At 37.8% G+C, this 14514-nt stretch overlaps 1 protein-coding gene across 6 annotated transcripts in view; it reads right to left on the bottom strand.

Annotated features, from left to right (window-relative positions):
- BRWD1 (bromodomain and WD repeat domain containing 1) overlaps positions 1-14514 on the bottom strand; it is a 127837-nt gene that overhangs the window by 17786 nt on the left and 95537 nt on the right. For 5 of the 6 annotated variants that reach the window (XM_024239366.3, XM_054542520.2, XM_054542521.2 and 2 more), the window contains 6 exons: positions 12632-12757; positions 10815-10887; positions 9991-10032; positions 8096-8239; positions 7301-7453; positions 3458-3624 (listed from right to left, as the gene is read on the bottom strand). In XM_024239366.3, coding sequence (XP_024095134.3) covers positions 3458-3624; positions 7301-7453; positions 8096-8239; positions 9991-10032; positions 10815-10887; positions 12632-12757 — 705 coding nt within the window. Of the gene's footprint in view, positions 1-2315; positions 3068-3457; positions 3625-7300; positions 7454-8095; positions 8240-9990; positions 10033-10814; positions 10888-12631; positions 12758-14514 lie in introns of those variants that run through there. The other variant, XM_063720900.1, reaches the window with a different exon arrangement.

Below are 14514 nucleotides of genomic sequence, written 5' to 3' on the forward strand. Positions count from 1 at the left end.
CATTCTCCTCTCTTATTTCTGTGTCCCTAAAGACAGAATATGGTTAAGAGGAGAAATCAACAAAACCTAAACGGGAAAAGTTAAAAAAAAAAAAGGCATCAGAACAAAATGGTTTTTGTCCCAAGACCAGACTATTTACATCTAACTGCACCCATTCACCATGGTTGGCCACTAGCCCAGGAATTATGAGAAAGGAGAATGGAAGTTTAAGGCATGTGAGAAATCTGGGTGAATGAATATTGAGATAATCCTATTTTCCTTTAAAACAATAAGAAATGGCCGAACATGCCTGTAATCCCAGCACTTTAGGAGGCCAAGGCAGGTGGATAAATTGAAGCCAGGAGTTCAAACACTAGCCTGGGCAACATAGCATGACCCCATGCCTACAAAAAATTTAAAAATCAGCTGGGCATAGTTGTGTACACCTATGATTGCAGCTACTCAGGAGACTTGTTTTAGCCCAGGAGCTTGACATTACGATGACATTATGATCACACCATGCACTCCAGCCTGGGCAACAGCGCGAGACCCTGTTTCTTTTTTTTTGAGACAGAGTCTCTGCTCATCACTGCAAGCTCCGCCTCCCGAGTTCACGCCATTCTCCTGCCTCAGCCTCCTGAGTAGCTGGGACTACAGGTGCCCACCACCAGGCCCGGCTAATTTTTTGTATTTTTTAGTAGAGACAAGATTTCACCATGTTAGCCAGGATGGTCTCGATCTCCTGACCTCGTGATCCACCCACCTCGGCCTCCCAAAGTGCTGGGATTACAAGCGTGAGCCACCGCGCCCGGCCGACCCTGTTTCTTAAAACAAAAGCAAAAGAGCCTTTTAAGTGGTATCTAGACATTGAAGCTTAAAGTTAATCACAATTCTTTAAAGCAGTAATTGTCTATATAATAAAACGCAAGCCTGTAATATCAAAAATTTTAAATGCCGTTAATAATCGAGGGAGAGAACAAAAGTAAATATAAGGCCGGGCACAGTGGCTTACGCATGTAATCCCAGCACTTTGGAAGCCCGAGGCGGGTGGGTCATCTGAGGTCAGGAGTTTGAGACAAGCCTGGCCAACATGGTGAAACCCCGTCTCTACTAAAACTACAAAAAATCAGCTGGGCATGGTGGCGGGTGCCTGTAATCCCAGCTACTCAGGAGGCTGAGGCAGAAGAATCGCTTGAACCTGGGAGGCGGAGGTTGCAGTGAACCGAGATCGTGCCACCTACACTCCAGCCTGGGCAACAAGAGCAAAACTCCATCTCAAAAAAAAAAAAAGTGATCTGATACCACCACCACCTAGGAAGGGGATGGAAGGAAGCTATACTAGAGCCAAGTTCCTATATGTAGTGTAATAAAAATAGTATTAATATAAAATCGATTGTTTGCAGTAGATTGAGATGCATAGTGTAGTCCCCAGAGCAACCACAAGGAAATCCCATCAAGGGATATACTGCACAGTTGAAAATATAAATGGAAACAAACTAAACATTGCACAACTCAATTTTTATACTGTAACAACATAAAGTACCTATAAATGTGATATTAATCTAAACTACATAGTCAAAGAATATAGAGTGTAAATTAATATACAATTACTGAGAAAGTTAATAAATCCTTCATTTTACATTTCTTTACAAATAATCCTCAGTAATACTGAGGTACATTATATCAAGGGTACATTTTCCCTTACACAATCAAATGCTCAAAAGACCGTACATAAAAATCACATTATTCTATACATAGCAGTCCCCAACCTTTCTGGCACCAGGGACCGGTTTTGCGGAAGACAGTTTTTCCACGGACTGGGACTGGGGCCAGTGAGTGGGCAGAGTTCAAGATGAAACTGTTCCACCTCAGATCATCAGGCATTAGATCCTCATAAGGAGCACACAACCTGGATCCCTCACATGCACAGTTACAACAAGGTTCCTGCTCCTATGAAAATATAATGCCCCCACGGATCTGAGAGCAGACAGAACTCAGGTGGTAATGCTTGTTTGCCAGCCAATCACATCCTACCGTGTGGCCCAGTCTACACGGGGAGCAGGTGTTGGGGACTCCGGCTCTACATTAAAAAGCCAATTCTTATGCAAAATACAAATGATACTTTAAATAATCCTTAATAGGATTTGAAAAAAATCTATAATTTTACATATTTATAGAATTACAAACCAATACAACAGCTCTATATTCACAGAAATGCTTTCAAGCTATAAAACCATGACTAGTCTTTTCAGAATGTACAGTACTCTAAAGATTAAATAACACAGTCTTAAATTTTAAAAAAAATGCATACAGGCTGGGCGCAGTGGCTCACGCCTGCAATCCCAACATATTGGGAGGCCAAGGTGGGAGGATCTTGATCCCAGGAGTTCAAGACCAGCGTGGGCACCATAGCAAGACCCCATCTATACAAAAAATAATTTTTAAAAATTAGCCAGGCTTGGTGACACACCCCTGTTATCCCAGCCACTCGGGAAGCTGAGGTGAGAGGGACTGCTTGAGACCAGCCAGGCTTGGTGACACACCCCTGTTATCCCAGCCACTCGGGAAGCTGAGGTGAGAGGGACTGCTTGAGACCAGCCAGGCTTGGTGACACACCCCTGTTATCCCAACTACTCGGGAAGCTGAGGTGAGAGGGACTGCTTGAGACCAGCCAGGCTTGGTGACACACCCCTGTTATCCCAGCTACTCGGGAAGCTGAGGTGAGCTGAGCGGGACTGCTTGAGACCACAGAGTTGCAGCTGCAGTGGTCATGATCATATCACTAGACCCCAGCCTGGGCAACACAGTGAAACCCTGTCTCAAAAAATAAATAGGGCCGAGCACAGTGGCTCACACCTGCAATCCTAGCACTTTAGGAGGCTGAGGCAGGCAGATTGCCTGAGCTCAGGAGTTCGAAACCAGCCTGAGCAACACGGTGAAACCCCATCTCTACTAAAATACAAAAAGTTAGCCAGGCATGGCAGCGTGTACCTGTAGTCCCAACAACTCAGGAGGCTGAGGCAGGAGAACTGCTTGACCCGGGAGGCAGAGGTTGCAGTCAGCCAAGATCACGCCACTGCACTCCAGCCTAGGTAACAGAGAGAGACTCCGTCTCCAAAAATAAATAAAAATTTTTAAAAGAAATAAATAGGCTGGGCGTGGTGGCTCACACCTGTAATCCCAACATTGTGGGAGGCCAAGGTGGGTAGATCACCTGTGGTCAGGAGTTCGAGATCAGCCTGGCCAACATGGTGAAACCCTGTCTCTTCTAAACATATGAAAATTAGCCAGATGTGATGGTGTGCACCTGTAGTCCCAGCTACTTGGGAGGCTGAGGCAGGAAAATCACTTGAACCCAGGAGGCAGAGGTTGTGGTAAGCAGAGATCATGCCACTGCACTCCAGCCTGGGTGACACAGTGAGACTCTGTCTCCAAAATTAAATAAATAAATGAAGCAAGATTGCCATAACCAATTTACCTGATACTTTTGTTAGGCTGACTGTCACCTTTACAATTTTGCCGTTGCTTGAACCTCTGGCTTCTTCGAAGTTTTTCATTGAATTTTTGACCAATTTTAAAATCAGAAGAGATTTTCTTCATTTTTTCTTCAAATAAGGCAGATAATCTCAAGGTCATACTATAAATCTGCAAGGATATAAAAACAAAGTAGAATTACAAAATAGCCTTAAAAGTACTTAAGAAATAATTGTAATCATTGAGATCCCTTGCAATATATTATATCACTGCTTATAGGTAATGGCTATCACCATTTCTTCTGTTTCCAACCCCCTTCCTTTAATAACATCTGGAAGGAAGAAGTATCAAATACATACCTCTCAGATGATAAGAAAGTAGTTTGAAGTCAAGCATCTACATTCAGGACTTGTGTCTATATGTCAGTGAATCTCAACTGTTTTTGCCTATTCTAACATCTGTATGTACAAACCCCAAAATATACCCTTCTCCCAAAGTTAGATGGGAAGTTGATTGGTTTTAAGGCTGCTATTTAGGCTACAAAAGTGCTGTGTCTCTTTGGGGCAAGGGACAAGCACTTTTATATACCAGTCTTTATCTGCAATCTGTTTTCAATGCCACCTAACTCTAAAACTGAAACAAAAATACCTTGCATCCAGTAGTAGAAAGTATAACCTAGAACGTTAATGCATATGAAAGATTTCTGTTTTAACAATGTTTACCATTAAATAACATCAAATCTTAAATACTTTTGGATACAGCTATGTATGTACAGAACTACTCTATCCTCCTCAACCTTTCCTGAAAATAAGTGCAAAAGTCTAATGCTCAAAACTTAAATATAAGTCTTGTGCATGGCAGTGGATGGCGAAGACACTCCAATACCAGAAAACTTTTTTAAAAAGTATGTGAGATATACGAATTTCTTACATGCTTCTCATATACATATATATATGCTTACAAATGAATGTGAAATTTGTTATACTTAATCTGAAATAATCTTTGACAGTTATTTTCAGTATTTCATATATATAAATTTTATTCTGCCAGGCACAGTGGCTCACGCCTATAATCCCAGTACTTTGGGAGGCCGAGGCAGGCAGATCACTTGAGGTCAAGGGTTCAAGACTAGGTTGGCCAATATAGTGAAACCCCATCTCTATTAAAAATACAATAATTAGCCGGGCATGGTGGCACAAGCCTGTAGTCCCAGCTACCCGGGAGGCTGAAGCAGGCAAATTGCTCAGGAGTTGGAGGTTGCAGTGAGCCAAGATCTCACCACTGCTCTCCAGCCTGGGCAACAGAGTGAGACAGGCTCAAAAAAAAAAAAAGAGACACACACACACAAAGCTCCAAAAACAACAAGTGTTGGCAAGGATGTGAACAAACTGTGGCCTTTATACATTGCCAGCGGGAATGTAAAAAGGTGCAGCCAATATGGAAAACAGTGCAGTGGTTCCTGGAAAAGGTAAACATGAATTATCCCATGACCCAGCAATTCTACTCTTAGGTCTATACCCAAGGGAATTGAGCAAGGTTTCTGAGAGATATGTGTATTCCAAAATTTGCTGCAGCATTACTCGTAATGGTCAAGAAGTGGAAACAGCCCAGCTGGCCATCGACAGATGAATGAGTAAGATATGGTATACCCACACACTTTAATACTATTCAGCCATAAAATGGAATAAAGTTCTGATACATGCTACAATATGCATATAAGCCTTTAAGGCATTACACTAAGTGAAATAAATAAGCTGGACACAAAAGGACAAATATGGTAAGATCTCAATTTTTATATGAAATTATCTAGGACAGGCAAATTCAGACATAGAAAGATAGAGGTTTCCAAGGACTGGGGGTGAGAGGAAATTACTGCTTATGGTTACAGAGCTTCTGTCTGGAATGATGAAAAAGTTTTAGAAAGATTATAAACGATGCCACTGAATTGTACTCATAAAAATGGCTAAAATGGCAAATGTTATGTTATATATAGTTAACCATAGTTTTGAACAACTGACAATGTACTATACCAAAAACCACTGAACTATAAGCTTTCAATGGTGAATTGTATGGTATGTGTCCTCAAACATGTATTTGAGGGGCGCAGGGAAGACTTGAATGAAATTTATTTTGTCTCTGAAAACAAACAGTCTTACAAATGGTGACTTTGACAAAAACCCAAGCTTGGAAAAACGTTAGCCTTAAACGTTAAACTGATCCAGCAAGCAGTGTGGATCCTGAATCCAACAAAGAGTTCTCAAATTGAGACTAGAGGCAGTAATGCAGGAGGAGTCTAATATTAAGTAATGACGGGGAAATGCAGTTAAAGCAAAACAGTTAATGTCACTGATTGTAGACACCAAAAAATGTTGTAAGATCAAACAAGTGTTTTACTTTAAATATGACTTTTTACCATTATTCAACACATGAGCTACCTGGAGTCTTGCTCTGTTGCCCAGGCTAGAGTGCAGTGGCGTGATCTCGGCTCACCGCAACCTCTGCCCTCCCAGGTTCAAGTGGCTCTCATGCCTCATTTCAAGCAGTTCTCATGCCTCGTGCCTGTAGGTGGGATTACAGGCAAGCGCCAACACGGGCTAATTTTTTTATCTATAGTAGAGAAGGGGGCTCACCATGTTGACCAGGCTGGTCTCGAACTCCTGACCTCAAGGGATCTGCCTACCTTGGCCTCCCAAATTCCAGGGATTACAGGCCTCATCAAGTTTTGAAAAGTTACCCAATGTATAACATGTTAACAAAACTTTAGTAACATTCTACTGAAACTGTTGTGCCCCAAAGAGTTAAAGAAATCAATTAACTAACAAAAATTCTTAAGTTTACAAAATGACAAAAAAAAAGAAAGAAACCCAACCTACTAAAACACTGAAACTCCCTCTGCTTATGAGATAAGAAGAACTGGCTGAAACTGGTTAAAACCAGTATGGCCAAGTGGAGTCTGCAAAGAATGAGCCTGCTGACTTCAGAGCCTGAATTTCCAGCATGTTTCACACTAACTTCCCCCAAATTTGCACATGCAACCCATCAGATAACATAAAGAAATAACTATACACGCCCAAAGACTTTCCAGACCTCTCCTTTCCTTCCACTAATCACCTACTAATCTCAGAATCCATGCCCTGAACCTTTTCTTTAAAAAAAATAAAAAATAAAAATACTGCTTTAAAGCCAGCACCGGAGTCAGATTTGAAATTCACTCCTGTCTCCTTAGGAGTCAACTTTCAATATAAAGCTTATTCTCAAAAACCCAGTGTCACCACTTCACTTGAGTAGGCTAGAAGAAAAAAAAAAAAAAGAAAAAGAAAAACCCTGTGTCATAATATTAGCTTCTAACACATCAAGCATTGACTCTGTAACGTTATTTGTGGTCTTAATCAGATAGCTCACGTGTTGCTTCTTCAAATCCAAATGTTCTTATGCTGTCAGCAGTCTCACGATCAGATTTTCCTTTTTACTTTTAATATTCTTACAGTCTCGATCTATGTTTCCAATCCACTTAAGATCCTTATACATACAAAACACAGAGGCTCTTACTCTGTGTATCAAATTTGTTCACTTTCTGTTGATGCCTACTCCCATTAATCCCCACTTGCTTATAAAATTTAAGGAGATTATGATAAACATCAACTGATGAAAGGCAAAAACTGAAGATATCTGAGCAGTAGCAGAAGCTCTTTTCTTTATAATAGTCTTAATTTATTCACTTATCTTTAATGTTCTAACCTCTACTACACAGTGGAAAATTACAGTGGAAAAAATTACTATTACACTGGAAAATTATCTACACAGATCAAGCTTTTTTTTTTTTTTAATAAACCACATAAAAAATTACCTTTGATCTTTTGTTTGGTGTATATGCTTTTGCATTGCTAAATATCAACCGGATGTCTTTGCAAAACTCCAAAGGGCTGTCATAATTTCCCGCATCTAGAGTTTCCCTTACTGTTCCAAAATCCATTGGGGTATCTATAATATCTCTGTAGTCCTAGGTTTTAAAAACAATATTTAATTCATAGATTCATTTCTTGCTTCTAGAAATGTAAATGCATCAGATCTCTAAAAAATTTGAAATGATGGAAGAGAGGAAAAGGTTAGAGGACTCTTAAAATTCATTACTAATGTTTAAAAAGAGGTATAAAAACAAAGAAAAGATAGAAAGAAATATACCAAAATGTTAATGTCTATTTATTGTTAGTGACACATGGGATGGTTTTATTTCCTGCTGTATATACTCCAAGCATCCTACAGTCACTCTGTGCTGTTATAATCCAACTTTTTTTATAAAGTCATCTTTCAATTTCCCTTTTTAAAGAGTGCAAACAGACACATTTATCCAATTCATAGTTCTCCTAGTGCTGGGCCTACTTAGATAGAAATCTAAGTAGATCCATCCCATTGTTATGTAATAGTGGTTATCTAAGTCTAAATTCTTAAATGAGTTTACAAGGGTGTCTATAAATTGAAGAAAACTATGTAAAAACAATACTTCTACCACTAACTTAGTGATAGGAGCAAAAAAGTTAACATAAAGCCTAGGTATCTTTCTCTTTAAAGTTTAATAACTCTACCCCAATTTCCTCACTGCAAAACAAGAAAAGCCCCAAACATTTAAACAATGGAAACTTACTGGATATTCAACCAAATCAACAGGTTGTCTAAATGGTTCAGAATCTTCACACTGAAAAATTAAGTTCACTAGTTCCTTACACTGTTTCTTCCAGTTGCTTTCAACATAGTTCGTAGCTCTGATGCTTTTTTTCCCATCATGGACCTAAAAATACATTCACAGTCTTAAGAAAAATCACACTATTGGTGTAAGACTGTGGTAAAAATGTAGCTGATCTACTGTCTTCTATAAAAACACAATGTCATATATGTTGCTCTCAACACATTTTTCCAGAAATGAAATTTTTAAACTATGCATGTAACACATTTTGATATAACTTAACCAATTTCAGAAATATTACAAAGTTAGCTACGAAAAGCATACTCTAATGAGAGCACATTATCTAGTGAAAGGCTATTCCATGACCTCTCACCTCCCAGGTTTATATTTGTTTTCGCAGAATATGAAGCATATCTGATAATATGATAGGCAGAATAATGGCCCCACCAAAGACGTCCACATCATAATCCTCATAACCTATGACTATGTTACCTTACATGAGAAAAGGTATTTTGCATTAAGGGTATAGACCCTGAGATTAAAGATTATCTTGAATTGACTGCTTGGACCCAGTATAGCCACAAAAGTTACTATAAGAGGGAGGCAGAAAGGTCAGAGTCAGAGAAAGACTGAAAAATGCTACGTTGCTGGCTTGAAAGATGGAACAAGGGGACCTGGAGCCAAGGTGAGGACACCCACTAGAAGCTGGAAAATGCAAATAACTCTCCTTGGAGCTTCTAGCCACACCAAGACCATGATTCTGACCTAGAGACCCATGAAAACTTCTACTACAGAACTATCAGGTAATACATTTTTATTATTTAAGCAACTAAATTTGTCATTTGCTGCAGCAGACATTGCAAATAAATACAAATACTAAACACTTGGGAGTCTAGAAATAAAATTAAATGAAAATGACTAATCAAATTAGAGTATTTTAGTTCTAACTTTTCAGTGTTCTGGAAGGCAAGCACATGGTATAAATTAATATTTCATAAAAAGCTTAAATTTAAGGAGCATTTGGAGGAAATTTAAAATGATCTAGGCTAAAATGTCTTAAGCATTTTCATATTAATAACCTTTAATTTTAATTACTCTATATTTGAACTTCAAAGCCTGCTGATGATACCCCATTATGATTACCCACTTTCATAAACTTAGTTCCATAGACCTTTCTCCTTACCCCTCAACCTCATCATCCCAACATATCTCCATTTTTAAAAAAAAGTTCAGTCACCAAATCCTAGTTAGTTTTCCCTAAAAAGGTCTCATAATTTTCCTTTCCTCTCCATTCCAAGCAAATATCCTTGACTAGGTACCCATCCTTCACCCTATATTCTTGGAATAAACTCCTAATTCATCTCCTTTAATACACACCTTCTTATCCTTCAAATTGTGTTATCTATTTTGGCTGTTCAATTGATTCTCTACTTTAAATGAAATCCTTGGATTTCAATATCACCATAATCTACCCCAATCATAACAGCCAGAAACAGCCACAGCCACTTTGGTCACTTCAACATCCAACCTCTACACCAGTCCTTAACAGTCTTATGGACATGACATGCCATACTTCTCTACTTTTTTTGTCTTTCCTGTGGTAGCCTCTATTTTTTGAATGGCCTCTTCTTACTCCATCTCACTCTGATAATACAGTACAAATTCCAACTCTCCCACTAAACCTTTCCAGTAATTTCTCCCATTTTGCTAATAAAATATTCAGTATCTACATTTTGCTAATAAAATATTCAGTATCTACATTGATACAACTTTTCAAAGACAAAAACTAAAATCCTGAATTGATTTTAAAACAAAGAAAAAGAAACTACAAAAGTCAACCGTGCAGAGTAACTTACTCTCCTTCTTCCAGAAGATGTTTTAGGAAGATCACTATCATCCTAGGAATAAAATCAGAGCACCTTAAGTATTTAGAGTCTCATTAGAAAATAACAATATAATCTTAATAAATAACATATCAAAGACATTTGGTATTACCAGAGTTATAACATGTTATTAACAAAATCTCCAAAGAAAGACTACCAGATGATCTTTGTGGCACCCAGGCTTGAAAAAAAAAAAACAATCATTCTTAATAATCCTTTTTCATTCCCTAAGAACATGAACTAATTCTAAAATTTGAAATTACAGCTATAAAAAGACGCTTCATGCATTTCCTAAATAGAAAACTTGTGTTTTACCTCTATCCACAAATCCCCAGAAACATACAGATTCCTATAGTTTCTGGATTTTGTGTTCTATAGTACAGGCATGCACTACCACCCCCATCTAACTTTTTTATTTATTATAGAGACAGGGTCTCAAACTCCTAGCACAAGCGATCTTCCCATCTCAGCCTGCTAAAGCACTGGAATTACAGGTGTGAGCCACTGTGCCCAGCCTCCAAGGTACTTTATATAATACACCTTTCACTAGCTAAAATATAGAAAGAAAATATATTCCACACCTAAAGTTATTCACTTAGATATATTTTGATATTAGCTAAAACAAATTACCTCATAAATCATCTAGAAAATTCAAAAATATATTTTTATCAAATGCCCTATTTGTTCATTGGACTACTGCAAGAGTTGGTACTAGAAAGCCAACATTTTCTTCTTCACTTTTTAAAAATACCATTTGAAATTAACAAAAACCATTATAAAATCAACAAACTTCATACCAAATCCTCAGCATTTTGTTCATCATTTTCAGATGTGTTAGAAAGTTCTGAGATATTTGTACAGTGTTGATTCCTAAAAAACAAATTTTCACTTTAATAGTATGCAGATTTAGTGACTTGTTGGCAAGGATTCAAACTATACATTAAAATATAAACAGTTCACCAACCTATACATGCCTAATTTCAAACAGAGGAGTATCAGGTTTTCCCCCAACCCTTTGTGAACATAACTAGCCATCTTAAATCCTAATTTAGCATCTTGAAGGTTTTTCTTGTTTTCCGTTAAGTATGTATCCAAATTAAGCAGGTAATCCAGAAATAATATATGTATGGCCTCAATTGGATGACTACATGGATGAGTTTTTCTAAGTATCATCAATAGCAGTATTCACACAATAAGTACCAGGAAAACAGTTGATTTAAGGTAAAAAAAAAAAAAATATATATATATATATATATATTTCAATTCCTTTTTCACACACACACACACACACACACACACATATATATATGTGTGTGTGTGTGTGTGGGAAAAAGGAATTGAAATTAAAGCAAATAGTATCTTATTGTACACACAGTAGAAAAAAAAGAATGCTAAAATACAGATATCTAAGCATAAAGGAGACAAAAATGGGTATATAATTTTCCTGAAGTAAGAACAAGAAGGTGATTCTGGGGAGGAGGTAACTTAAGTATGAGTCCCCAAGACTTAGGACAGAGTCAACCCAGGAAAGCTGACAAGCAATCAGTTACTCCCCAGTTTTCAGCTAGATGCTGAAAATGATGGCACTGTTTCTAAATTAAGAATGCTCACTAGAATAGAGCAGACTAGAACCTGGGTCTGAATTTCCAAGTCAGTTTACATTCTTGGATTCCGAATTGACTTCTGAATTTAAGAAAATCTATAGAATATTCACACGTAAACAAACATTTTCACAGGACATAATCTGAAACAGATTAAAACTCAACATAATCATGAGAAAATACCAAACTCCAATTAAGTATACTCTATAAAATAAGTAACATAACTATACTCTATAAAATAAGTAACATTCATAAAAATGATGAGGTGATAAAGACAAGAAAAAATTGAAGGAGACTAAGAAAACAAAACGCTAAATTTGATGGGGATTCTGGATTAGATTCTGAAACATAAAAGGGTGTAAAAACTAGTGAAATCCAAATAAATTCTACACTTTCTGTCAATAGCATGGTACCAAGATTTTTTTTTTTTTAACATTTCTTAAGTATACCGTAGTTATGTAAAATGTCAACCTAAGGGGAGACTAGATAAAAGGCAAATGGCAACTTTCTGGAGTATAAAATTATTTCAAAATTTTAAAAAGTTGAAAAACTGAATTATTCAGTTTTTCAGACTTTTACTGAAATTATGTATGTAAAGAAATGTCATCTAAAGTACAGCATTAAAAGAGGATAGTTCTGAGTAAAAAATAAAACTAGATGATTTTTTTTTCCTTTTTTTTTTCTGGAGACAGAGTTTTGCTCTTGTCACTCAGGCTGGAGTGCAATGGCATGATCTGGGCTCACTATAACCACCACCTCCTGGGTTCAAGCAATTCTCCCGCCTCAGCCACCTGCCACCACGCCCGGCTAATTTCTGTATTTTTTTAGTAGAGACGGGGTTTCACCATGTTGTCTAGACTGGTCTCAAATGCCTGACCGCAAGTGATCTGACGGCCTTGGCCTCCCAAAGTGCTGGGATTAACAGGCATGAGCCACCAAGCCCGGCAAAACTAAATGATTGTTAATAGCACAATATGCAGTCACTTTTACACAACATCTACGAAATTACTTACTTGATAAATTTTAAAAGTTGGTCAGTTATCTTTTTAGCTGATCTTGCAATTACACTCTCAGGTTCGTTAAATGTTCTGGCATTATGTTCTATATATCTGACTTCCCAAACTAACGCAGACAGCCTCCTTCAAAATAAAGTAGACAATTTAGGGCTTAGAAAATGAGAAGACAGAAACGAAGTAAAAAAATGCAGCATGTGAATCAAACAACTGTGAAATAATAATTAAACCATAAGTGCAAAGTTATAATGAATAACCTTCTAATGCTCTCAACTTGATCACAGTCCTAGGCAATACACTGGACACCGAAGCAATTATATTGAACTGAAGAGGACAAAATCTTAACAAATTACTTAATCGCATACAGAAAACCAACAAAACTACCTTCCCTTTTCATATTGCGTATAGGTACCTTTTAAAATTGTTGAATCTCAAGAAAATATGTTAAATATCATCAACCCTAAAAGCTGGCCCAGCAAGCTGGGATTACACCTATAATCCCAACACTTTGGGAGGCCAGGGCAGGAGGACAGCATGAGCCCAGGGGTTCAAGATCAGCCTGGACAACATGGCAAAACCCCATCTTTACCAAAAATAAAAATTAAAAAATTAGCCAGGCATACTGGTGCGCACCTGTAGCCCCAGCTATTCAAGAGGCTGAGGTGGGAGGATTGCTTGAGCCTGGCAGGTCGAGGCTACAGTGAGCTATCATCACGCCACTGCACTCCAGCCTGGGTGACAGAGCAAGACTCTATCTCAAAAACAAACAAAAACTAAGAGCTTCAGTCTCACTGTAAACAATCAAGTGGTTTCTGATTGGAATGCACATTCCAGTGTTAAATTACAGAGATAAATTACATCGATAATGTGGACTCAAGGTGACTTTTTATAATTTCTTAAAGTAGTTGAATTATAAAAGTTAAAATACAATCAACTGCTGTAAAAATCATTAAGAATAGGAAATTTTATACTTACCAGTGCTCTAGAAGCCAAAGATAAAAAGTCAGTGCCTCTGGGAAATTAATCTTCCAAAGGCCAAAAAGACCAAGTATTAACTATATAAATATTATTTTTAAAAGTAGTTAAATATAAATTTAAACACACAAAGAGAAAAAAATACAGTATCTAACAACTTAACAAAATTTCTAAGAAAAACAGATTACTAAACATTGAGGGTTGAGGCCCTGACTCGGACCCTCCCCCTTCTCCAGCTAGGCCTGTCCAGCCCCACAACTCTCAGTCTCCTACTGATGTCGGCTGTAAGAGCTTGTGCTTAAATAAGATATCAGGCCTTACTGGAGACACTCAAGGATAGGTTGAACAACTATTTTTCCAGAGCAGAAAGGAAACTCATGCATCAGAAAGGCCGGAAATATATGACTGTATAAATAACAGAATCTACTCAGAACACTTTAAGGAATTTCTTGGGACCTACAATAAACTTAGAGAAACCTGCTTTTTGGACTGTGTTAAAGACTTCACAACAAAAGTAAAGCCTGAAGAGACCACCTGTTCAGAACATTGCTTAAAGAAATATATTTTTTTTAACTTTTAAGTTCAGGGGTACAAGTACAGGATTGTTACACAGGGAAACTTGTGTCACAGGGGTTGGTTGTACAGATTATTTCATCACCCAAGTATTAAGCCTAGTACCCATTAGTTGTTTTTCTTGATTCTCTCCTTCCTGTCACCCTCCAAAAGGCCCTAGTGTGTGTTGTTCCGCTCTGTGTGTCCATGTGGTCTTAACATTTAGCTCCCACAAAAATATTTATTTATTTTTTTTTTATTGCTCAGACAGGGTCTCACTCCACCACCCACGCTGGAGTGCAGTGGCGTGATCTCAGCTCACTGCAACCTCCACCTCTCGGGTTCAAGCGATTCTC

The sequence above is a fragment of the Pongo abelii genome, chromosome 22 (assembly GCF_028885655.2).
Source record: "Pongo abelii isolate AG06213 chromosome 22, NHGRI_mPonAbe1-v2.0_pri, whole genome shotgun sequence".
NCBI classification, from domain to species: Eukaryota; Metazoa; Chordata; class Mammalia; order Primates; family Hominidae; genus Pongo; species Pongo abelii.